At 45.0% G+C, this 11,789-nt stretch overlaps 1 protein-coding gene across 1 annotated transcript; it reads right to left on the reverse strand.

Annotated features, from left to right (window-relative positions):
* Positions 1–4,121: 4,121 nt before the first annotated feature.
* DNALI1 (dynein axonemal light intermediate chain 1) lies at positions 4,122–11,611 on the reverse strand. Its single transcript, XM_075060847.1, is given in 7 exon segments — positions 4,122–4,475; positions 7,102–7,266; positions 7,702–7,880; positions 8,861–9,030; positions 9,894–10,033; positions 11,343–11,363; positions 11,366–11,611. Coding segments are annotated over 7 exon segments (942 nt in total). The 5' UTR covers positions 11,597–11,611; the 3' UTR covers positions 4,122–4,439.
* Between the last annotated feature and the right edge of the window lie 178 nt (positions 11,612–11,789).

Below are 11,789 nucleotides of genomic sequence, written 5' to 3' on the forward strand. Positions count from 1 at the left end.
GTACATGGTATTCCCACAACACCTCTGTGTAAAAATGCCCCGGCTAACATTAGTCCATGCTGTGATGTAGCACCCAATTAAAACCTAGAAACATAATTACAAAATTGCTTTGGAGAAGGGGTGAATTAAGAGCTGCAGTTTGCTGTATACGCAGGAGTCTCTAAACATCATAGTGTTGGAACAGCGGAAGTGATTGCTTGAATTCATGCCATAGGTTAAGCTTTCTACCTCATTTGAGTTTAGCCATGTATTCAAGATAAATAGTGCCTTTAACTTCATTAACTGCCACTTACTCTGCTAGCCCAATCTCTGTATCATGAAACCACCACACAATTAAGCGCTCATCAGCACAACTGCTTGCATAGAGACCTGGGGAACGGGAAAGGAAGGGCTATGGCAGATGAAGAGATGCTGGACATGTGTCTGAGGCAGGGATGCATTCACAGGGCTTCCAGCCTACTAGCTATTTTTAATCAGAATTTTATTAAGGGCCATGTTTGTTGTGGGATTTGAAGTAGGAGCAGCACATATATTCTAGTGCCTTTGTCAGAATAAAGTCCAGAGTAACAAATTATTGTGCCCCTGGAAATGGCAGTAATGGGAATCTTTATTAGAAATCAAAGGCATGGCATAAAGTTAAGGCATGAACATGGAAATTCTCCTCTTAGTCATCTCTAAGGGGAGATGTGCGAGGTTATCTTGCTGGGAGTTCTAAACGCTGCTAAAACCAAACACTTGTCCACTTCATGGGACATTCCGCCATTCACAGTTCTTGAGCATCCGAATGACACATGCCTTGCAAGTGTTCTTGTGTCTTTGGAGCTAGAGAATCACCGGGCCCTGCTCTTACTTAAAATGAATCCCTTGTCTTGATTCTTTGCTTGAGTGAGTAACCACTTCACAGCTTTTCAGGACCACAGCTCCCAGGAGTGATTCTGGCAAAGGAATGAGCCTGGAATAAGTTAAGTTTCAGGCTGAAAATGAGCAAGGAAAAACTGAAGCAGTAACAGGAAATACTGGTTAATTAGGTCATTCACAAAATGGAAGTCTCTGCAGGAGACTAAAGTCTCCAGTGTTGGACTTTTGCCACGATTCAGTAGGAAGCAGTTGGGTAGCAGGGACTAGAGTGATCAAATTGACCTTTCTTAGAATTTGGAGAGTGACTGAGAAATGCGTAATGTCACATGGCAACTTCAGGGTAGGTTTTTAACATCCTGTTCAAAAACTTCTGCTACAACTTGTACCATCATGGCAGGATAAAACCACCTCTCTTGAGAGAATTTGAACAAAACTCTGTCCATTGGCTGTGGAAGATTGTGTGGTTGCAGTGAAATAGGAGATGGATACATTAATTGAGGCTCTTCTTGCAGAACTATACTGAAGGCTGCAGGAGAATCAAACTGACTGAACACAGCTTGCAATATGTCCTTAGCAAAGAAGAAAATTCAAGTTGATGTAGTGACTGTACCAAGGCCTATTGTGAAAATGTTGAAAGAGGGAAGATATTGCTAGAACAAAGACCCTTAGTCTGTGGGACGATACACACCAAACCCATCATCCCACGAGCAGGGTAACCTGTCCCTAACTGATTTCCTTCCTGCATCTTCTGCTTGAAGAATGGGTGCATGAATTTTTTTTTTTTTTTAGAAAACCCTGTAAATCTTAAGTCCCTCAATTTCTTCTTTTTTGGATATTAGAGTCCAAGATAATGGAAAAAAGGATGCAGCCCTCATTTGCAATACCTTTCCCTATGCTGTGAAAACAAGCTGTGAATTATGACTTAAATGTCTGTTATCCTATGATCCTTTTCATTCCTCCTCAGCTGAACAGAGTACAGCTGGTAGTACCAAAATGTAGGCTGAAACTTACTTCAGCAGCCACTGTCACAAAGCTCTTTTAGAAAGTCTGCAGATTCTGAAATGAGCTTTTCTGACTCCAATTCATGATTTAAAATGAGTCATTTTTCAACAATACCTGGTTGTATAGAACCCGTTAGTTATGCAAGTGCTACAAGTGAAGATTTGTCACTTTTGTTAAGACAACTTGTACTTGGATGAGCCCCAAGCTCCCTTTTCGCAATGATATTAAGTCCAGATTCATTTTTAATGTTGAATTAATTCAAGGTGCACTGGGAATAACAATTGTCATTTTTAGAGGATTTTGGGATGGTTAACAGTAGCTTTCTCCTTTGAACTCTAATTTCCTAATTACTTTCCTCTTTAGTTAACAGAAGAACAAAACCCTACACAGCTGCATGGGAAATGCCTTTTAAGTTTTTGTTAGTGAAAAGTTAGTGTCTAGTTTCTGGTTCTGAATGGTACATAGCAAAGAGACCTTTAGTCCTCAAGATCAGTGGTCCCCTGGCGTCCATGAGCAGGTTTCAGAGGGCCCGCCAAGAAGCAAGGCTGGCATTAGACTTACTGAGGCCCAGGGCAGAAAACCAAAGCCCCACTGCATGGGGCTGCAGTGTGGGGCCCCAAGGCCCGTCACCCAGGGCTGAAGCCGAAGCCTGAGCAACTTAGCTTCATGTGGCCCTAGGCAACTGCTCTGTTTGTTACCCCCTAATGCTGGCCCTGGCTTTTCTAAGCAGAAAAACCGTTGCTGAGGCACAGGTGGACCATCTAGTTTGGAAGGGGGCGGAGGGGATGCTCAGAAAGAAAAAGGTTCAGAACCTCTGCTCAAGATGACCCTAAATATTACATAAAGTTAATTGGCTATCTTGGGTTTGAGAGCAGGGCTGTCCTTGTCAGGTAGAACAAAAGCAGGTTTCAGCAAACATCCTGAAGTTAAAATAAAGCTGCTTTTTAACCACTATGGGATATAGGCAATGCAAATAAATTCAGCTATTTGCAACCTGCAATATTTATGATCAGGTACTACTGGGGCATAAGCTCTGGGGTTTGTATCTTATATCCCCTATCCTGCTACATCAGATTTCAAAGGGTGAACTGAGGCACTGAAATTTGGTATACCAGCAAGCACAAGTGCATTAAAGATTTGTAGCTGTTATTTGTGTGATGATAGAGCCTAGAAGCCAGGGTGCTATTGTACAGGTACTGCCCTGGCAAGCTCATATGAAGTAGGGTGACTGCTGCTGGGGCTGATCGATATTTGTACAATTGCTGCTTAATGCACACAGCTCCTTGCTGGCTATTTCTCCTCTCGTATACAGAGCTGCATGTACAGAAGCTGTCACTAAGAGTTTCTAGGAAAGAAATGCTATTGCAGTGGCTACTGAGAAGAGAGCACCCCCTTGGCCGGACAGATGGGGATACAATACCAAAAACCAAACAATTACAGGTGTTCTATTTGCTGAAAGGAACTGAGGACACTAAGTGATCACACTTTTGGTTGAGTGGGCAATGTGGTAATTGGGCATGTTTAACAGTAGTGATGAACGGTAAAGAGAACTCAGGGCTGGAACCAAGCTGGACTCTATGCCATAAGGTTACAAGAGTTCACCTTCCATCGGGGTAGATGTAGCCCTTGCTAGGAAAGGCAGAAAATGCACAAAAACCTGCCCACAATGAAGGGCAAATCTTGGCCTTCCTTAACTAAGACTGGCACTTTGAAATTGTCACAGTGCCCCACCACTGCCTGTTGAACACTGGAGCCAAAGGTCTCCAGTTACATTCTGTCCTGTTTCACAAATTCTTACACCAGGGAGGTACATGTGATGTATGCTAGGGCTCAGCAAACAGTAAAGCATGTCTCAGGAATGCACTGAAAATAGTCAGATGTGGGATTCATTACACAATAGCAATGAAGGTGCTGGCCCAGACAAGTCATTGGGATGAGGAAAAGCAGGGAGCCAAGTAGAAAGGATAGCAATGTTACAGCATGCTTGAAAGAGCTATTCTTTCCCACATATACAGCTCAGAAGAGCAGAAAGCAGGCTGGCCACTTACCATTTACATCCAGCATTACTGGCAGCTGTACAGCTTAGTAGAAAGCTCATGAGTCTGGACCTGCTCCCACCCCCCAAACAAAATACACTCATTTTAGCAGACTGAGTATTTGAACTGTAACCTCCATTTGATATGAGTCCAGTGCTTTGTGTATGGTACTTCTGAAATCTGTACAGCATCTAACAAATCAATAGAGGCAGAGGTGCTACTGTAAAAAAAAAGTTTATTAAAAATAGTCTGACCTTAACAGTGATAGGTTAGAGAATCACAGAGGCAAATCCCAGACATGTTCAGCATACAAAGAGCTGGATGCTGAAAAGTCACTGAAAATGAGGTCTCAGTAATTAGCAAAACACTTTAATCTATTAGAATAGGGAAGGGGAGAAGGAATACAATTCCAGTGTTTCTAGTTACTTTAAGTATGGAAATCAGGATCACTTTATGAATGAGACAGACCTGGGTCACTAACCACAAATGCCTTGCTCAGAGAAAGATTTCATGAGTTCTTGCTGCAGGGCCCCACAAGGAAATCTACTTCTTTGGTGCAATGATGCCTTCAAGTTGGGCCTGAAAGACAAACAACTCATTAAGTCCATCTAGACTCAATCCACACCCCACTCCCCATTGCTGTAAGGTGACAGTTCATTATTTCCAGAGCAAGGATGCTAGGAAATTACGGGAATACTCCAGGGGAACCAGGCCAGGATTTCCTCCTGCTTATTTCATTCCTTACTCCATGTTTTATAGATTAGTTTGTTTCATTCTTGGTACAGACGTGTTGCATTATGAGAAGAAAACTAAAAGCTGGCCTTGGTTCCATTCAGTGAAAAACCCATTTTATAATGTACTGAAAAGGAAATTAAATAAAAGTTGCTTAAAAAGTGGTTTGTTCTCTGATTTCAGGCTTTATTATGCTTGCTAAATTAAACATTTGGCTCTCGGAGTTTGGAATGCAAGCTCTGACTCAGAGACAAAAGGATCTGGGAACTGCAAATTTCTCAGTCACAGAGACAACTTGACGCCCAAGTCCTGGGTAAAAGAACTTGTTACTAATACACAGGGAACTTGTACTGTGTGAAACTTACATCAACAAAAGAAGTGGTAGCAATTGTAAGTGTACAGCTCTTTATAAATACTTCTGGCTCAGGAAAGGAATATGGATTTGGTGGCAACATATTCTTGACCTAATGGCTACCTCATTCTGTGGCCTAAGACTCTGCAAGGTGGTCTGAAGCCAATAGATTATCTGAGGAAGTGTAAATGTGATGAAGTCAAAGATAAGGAAAGTAGCTCTGAGTGCTAAGTAAAGAGATTAAGATCTGGCCAGGAGGTTCTGGGTTGTTTTAAATAGACATTTTTACCACAAGCATGTGGTAACTTTTCAACAGCAAAGACGTTATCCTGGGATCAGCTAACAGAAACCCTGCTTTCGTCAAATTAAATATTTTTGGCCTGGAGAACCATCTTAATTGCCAAAACCAGGGTGCTTTGTTTTAGAATGAGAGTTATTCCTTCTGTCTCAAAGAGAACTAGACTGCTATGATCCACACATATCAACCAGCCAAGGACAGCCACGGGAAGAGTTATTTTGACATATTCTGGCTCCAGGAGAGAGCACTAGCAGACAACTGGAGAAGTATGACTAGTTACAATACAGTAGTTATGCTTTAATCTGATCCAAGCAAATGCTTCCTGCCTTAGGAACCCAGTTAGTAATGTGTCCCTGCCATTTACTATCTGTAATTCTGGTGCAAACAGAGGAGACAGACTGGAAGCTCTCAGAAAATGTGGTGATACTGCCATCAAGTTCCCATGAGGATTATGATTCCAATGGAGCTGAAGACGTGGTTAGAAAAGACTAAAGGTTCACAGACTCAGCCCATGTGACAGGTTCAGATTCAAGTTTCTTCCAAACATTATTTTGCCCTCTAGTGGAAATACACACATTTAAATTTGTAACAAAAGCACCTATCCAAAAGTTCTTCAACCAAGTCCCAGAGTTGCCTCTGACCTACAAGCAAGGTGTGAAGGTCAGCAGGTGGATAGGTAGTAAGTAGTTATTGTGGTGGTCTAGGTCAGACAGCACAGCTAGAGCTGTTTCCCAGCTGTTTACATTCAGTCAAATAGCTCGCACTCCTGTGACAAGTGCCAGAGCCCATGAGGAAAGGAGGAGGAACCCACTCCCTCCCCCCGGCTACAGAGGTGAGACCAAACAAGAAGTTATTAGGATCCATTTTGAAGATGTAAGCCACAGACTAATATAAATGGATTTCTGTGCTCTTTTATAAGTTACCTCCCTAAAGCTAGGAAAGTTTACTATGTGTATCATTATAGAAGGGTTTGTTCCTGATAATCTGCGTCATTTATAAACCAAAGAAATAAGGTGGAATGTTGTTTTAAATTTTTAGCTATTAAAATCTACTTTCTGGGGTAGTTTCTAATTGCAGGTACACTGCTTACCCCCCACTCTACTCCAAGAGGATATGAATATTTTACAGCCTACTCTTTCAGTGATAGATGAGAGCCAATTACCGTTACCTGTTACTGACAGAAAACCCCAGACATGGATGGGAGAAAAGCCCCCATTGCACTGAAGCCCAAAGGAGTTTTGTCCCTTACTGCAATAGTTCATTTTCAACTGTCCCTTGTCGTAAGGGAGAGGATTCTAGTGTTTTCAGACCCACAGCAACAAAGGAATAATTTTGTCTTCCTTGTCTGCCTTACTTTGGCTTTCTGTTTTGTACTTAAGAGGCTTTAAACATGAAACATTCTCAGATTCTTGATGTCTTCTGCTGACAGCCAACTGTTCTAAAGTCAGGGCTACACAAAAAATTTGGTCCTTGAGCATGTCAGGTTTAAAGCACAAACATATTTTTAAAAAGTCCCTTAAATTCTGAAATCTAAAATGCCCGTGTCTAGGAAACAACTGCACTCATGCATTCAATAACTGATCAATTAACCAGCCATAAAAGGTTTGGGGTCATTTGAACTAATGGCATTATTCCTCACCCTACGGAGCTGCAGGGAGCTTTGAGAATTTGCACCATTAATGCAAGTTAAAGAGGAATTAATACATGCACATATGGCCTTTTCATTAAGAGAACAAAATACTAAAGGAAAATTCATTTTCAGGTCTCATTATTTACAAAGTTGTTTTTCTACTAAGCCACTGCAGTCAGGGTTCTTTACTAACCTTCAGCTGCTGATTAGTTCGTTTCAAGAACTGCACCTCTTCACCATGTTTCTTCTCCTCTACCTGCCGCCTTTCACTTTCACGTTTTTCAATTGCTTCGCATTTAGCTTTCTGCTCATTCACTTGTCTTTCCAAATCTCGTTTTTCGTCTTCTAACTCTGCAATCTTTTAAAGAATATAGACATGCCTGACATTCATTGCTATGTTTTTGAAATACAATGAAGATATAAGTTATGCATTTTGAAGAATAAAAAAAATAATAGCAGCCAATTTATCCACTAAAAAGCAGCCTCAGGGAATCAGCAAGATGTGTGTTTTGATGATCTTTACTGCCACCCAGTGGAACTAGAAAATTAAAAAAAAATCTAAGCAGCATATTTTGAATGAGTTTATTGATGAAATCAGAAAATGACTCAAATGTAAGTACTGGAGCTGAGTGAAAAATGGTGAAGCTTTTGTTTGTTGATTTTGTTTGCAAAAAATTGTCAATGCTCTAATAGATATGTGAGAAAATATGATCTACTGAGTCAGCATGAGGAAGATAAGAGACATTTGTGTACCAGATCACAGGTACATTATGAAGTTAACAGCCCTACTTACTCTCTTTTCCATGTCAGATTTGCCCTGCTCAGCCTGTAATGCCTTCCTCATACCAAAGGCAACACTGCTCTCATACAGTGTCTGATAGGCGGCGATGGTCATTCGGATTTCATCTCTGACTCGAAGCAGCAACAGTCCCCGCTCTGCACAGTTAATCGTAACCTCACGGATAAGTTCATCTTCAAATAAAAAGGGCATAACAGTAAAGAGAGAGGGAAAACGTTGTATGTGGGTTCAAGACAAACACTTTGACATGGGCCAGTGTGCCTAGCAAGGTTGTTATGGCCATGACATCTGAGGTGTTCAAGGCCAGGCAGTGTAGACCTGAAGCTTCCTATTGCTAAGGAATTAAGAAATCAATTATCTTAATAAGAATTCTCTCTAAATCAGTGGCTGGTGTCTTCCTCCAGCCTCTGGGGTGGGTCTGTAGCAGCTGGAGGACTAGCATAGTGTCACCATGATGTTTAATAATTTAAAGATGAATTAATCTAGTTACTGGAATATGATCTAAGTGTGGTTGGATGAATCTTTCCCTCCCATGCAAATATGCAACAAATCCCAGCTTACTGTTCAATGCCCTGTTGCCACAGTAACACCTCCTCAGTGTCAGTTTGTATATAGACTTTTTAAAAAAATATTGTTCTGTATACAAGCTTACACTAAGAGGAAGCACTCCTGCAGCAACCGGGCTTCACCTATACGTGGTAGTTAGAGATGCTAGAGTGACAGACTGGGCAGCCTCAAGAGGGCAAGTACAGTATGTTTAATAACAGTGCAAGCTTCCCACATGCACTGTCTCCTGCCAGTGTGCCTCAACCCTGCCCTGTAGGGACCCATTAAGGCTGAAAGAGGAAAGTGTGTGTCCATTCTGACTTTGGGTTCTTTGCTGAGACTTCACACAGGGGCCTACTTGTGTTAATTCTGATGTGGACGTCTGCACCAGGAACTGAATTGAGATCAACAGGTCCTCAAACAGGCATGGGATGGTAATGACTCTCATTTCCTATTAACCAGGGTGGATTGGAACCCATACACCTTACATGAAAGTCTCTTTTTCCCATTTCCCTATGTCCTGAGCTATTCAGAAACTTCAGGTGTTTTAGTATCATTCAAATAAGCGTTTTGCTATGGTTTCTGGGACCTGGATATATTCACTAACCAAAGCATTGTGAGTAGAGTTCCCTGCGGACAGGACAAATCCCCGTTTCTCGAGCCTGTCTTTGCTGTAGTTTGAGATCCAGCTCTTCCTGCAGATGAACTACATCCATTCGGGTACTGGGAGTGGTGGACACCTGCTGAATCCATAACTGATTGTCTTCCACCCATTCTCTGCATCACAAAAGCAGCACAGATAAGTTTTTGTTAGCTATATTCATTGCCTTCATCATAGCTTCACCGCCAATAAAAGCATTGACTGCTATCAGCAACAACCTAGGAGCTGCTCTTGGATAAGGTTTAATCAAGCATATGGTTAAGCACTGATTTCCACCACAAACTGAAAGAATCCCATTTTTTTTTTGTTCACAGAAGTGTGCAATACAAGCATTCTCTCCACCCTCCATAGTCAGTACAATTGAGAGACAATGTCAGCACAGCTTGTCCTGATCCCTAAACAAATGCTGCCTTTGCATCTTTCATTATCCCCACTGAACTGGCATTTCAACAACAGAGGGAGCGACAGCATTTTACACATGTACGGAGCAAGGCAGGAACTTTTAGCTACACAACACTTGGATGACAGCAAACACGGCTAACTGCACATTACATGACCATCAAGCAAGACACAGGACTTAAAAAGGCTTGGGGACTGCTGCTTTGTGTCTAATACAGCAATGTCAGGAAATTTTTTTTGGATTATATTACTTTTAAAATTGATGTTTAATTCATCAGGGGCATTTGCTACCTCAATACGTCATTGAGGAAAGCATCTTTCTCAGATTCAGAAAGAGCCAATATTGATACAAATTAGACAACTCATCACCCAGCACAAATAACCAGATATTAGATGGGCCACATTCATTGACAGGCACAAACATTTCATTTAGCTAGAAATCCATCCTGTACTTTCTCCCCAACACCATTTTGTGGCATTCACTGAATCCCAACTTCCTTCACCCTCCATGTTAGAATTTTACATTGCTGACTCCTGGGATCCTAGGACCATGGTGAAAGGGGGAAAGACAGTTTCTTACCTCGGTGGCAGGATTGCATTTAAGATTTCTTCTGCCTGTTTTGTTGGATCTACAGTTGTAGGAGTCGTCTTGGGTTTTGGAGGTGGTGGCACAGGTCCTGTTGACACAGGCTGCTGAGGACTCACTTTCAAAGAACGTGCCTGCAAATGAGAAACATCCTGGGACTATACAGGCAGGGCACACATTCCAGCAATAATGTGTGGGGAAGCAGACCCAGAAAGACACGGGCAGAGAAGACCACTGATCCCACAAGGGAAGCCAACCTCCCCTTCATCCTCTGCTACCCCCACTCCTTTCTGCCCATTCCCCCATTCACACACCCCTCTCCCATATGTTCAGAGAATCTATGCAAGTCAGGAGAAAAGAGAAAGTCTTTGGGGGGAAGGGCTATCAGCACACTTGGGGAAGGAAAAGCAGGCTCTTTACGGCCCTTTAAGAACTTCTCTCACAAACACACACAGGCTCCCGTCTCATACACACACCCCCAACAGGATCACCCCTAGAGTCCCTGTCTTAGGCTTTTCACATGCTCCATCCTTTACATCCCTCTCTGCCCCCACCGCACCCTCTTCCCATGTAACCCCAGCTCAACCCTGATTCCCCCGCCCACTCCCTCCCCACATCCTCACAGCTCAGTCCTCCCCCATCCCCTCTCCATGTACCTCCAGCTCAACCCTGACCCCCTCCCGACCCCCCCACTGGTCAGCTCTCCCTGCCCCCAGCCACATCTCTCCCAACGTAGCTGCAGCTCAGCCCTCCCTGCCCCTGGCACCCTCTCCCCATGTACTCCAGCTCAACCCTGACCCCCCTCCCACTCCCTCCCCACAGCTCAGCCCTTCCCACACCCCCTCCCCATGTACCCCAGCTCAACCCTGATCCCCTTCCAACCCCCTCCCCATTGGTCAACCCTCCCTACCCCCAGCTTTGCCCCCCCCACACCCTCTCCCCGTGTACCCCCACTTCCAGCTCAAGCCTGACCCCCCCATGCACGCCCCGTTCTCACAGCTCAGCCCTCCCTGCCCCCCCCACATCCCCTCCCGCAAGCCTCTCCCCCCCGTGTACCCCAAGGCTCAATCCTGACCCCCAAGCACCCCTCCCACAGCTCAAGCCCTCCTGCCCCCCCACATTCCTCCCCTTGCAGCCTCTCCCTATGCACCCCCAGCTCACCCTGAGCCCCCACCCCTCGCCCTCCCCTTGCCCCCATCCCTCCCCCGCAGCCTCTCCCATGTAGCTCACCTCTGACCCCCCCTCACCACCCCCTCAGCCCTCCCCGCCCCCCCACATCCCTCCCGCAGCTCTCCCCATGCACCCCCAGCTCACCTCTGACCCCCCCTCCACAGCTCAGCCTCCCCGCCCCCCCACATCCCTCCCCGCACCCAGCGGCTCCCCCCAATATCCCAGTTCGCCTCCCTCCAGCGCCCCCCACCCGCCCCCCCGCAGCCCCTTCACCTTCGGGGAGCGCTTCTCCGGATATTGCGGCTCACCAGCACCGGTTCTCCGTAGCGGAGCAGCGAGTCCGTTGGGGGATCATGGCGGCGCAGAGGCCCCACTCCCCACCTGAGCGGTTGTTGTACCGTCACCATGGCAACAACGAGCCGCGCCCAAGCGTCATGACGTCCCCCCCCGCCGCGGCAGGTGTCGGGTCCTAAAGCGCTCTCCGTAGTGCTGTGCGACTTACGGGCACTGAGCATGCGCAAGTACATCTGCTGAAGCCACTGCCCTTACTGGCTCTTGGCAGGGGCTAACAAGGGGCAAAGGGGCAAATCTAAACGGGGGGGTGGCCATGCGCCGCGGGTCAAGCAGCTGGCGGCAGCATTAGTGCGAGGGGCTAAAGAGAGGCGGAGCTGCGGGGCTTTAGAGCCGCCTAACGCCCTGCATTCGCGCCCCCCGCCCGTG

This window comes from Chelonoidis abingdonii, chromosome 25, assembly GCF_003597395.2.
Source record: "Chelonoidis abingdonii isolate Lonesome George chromosome 25, CheloAbing_2.0, whole genome shotgun sequence".
Taxonomy (NCBI): Eukaryota; Metazoa; Chordata; order Testudines; family Testudinidae; genus Chelonoidis; species Chelonoidis abingdonii.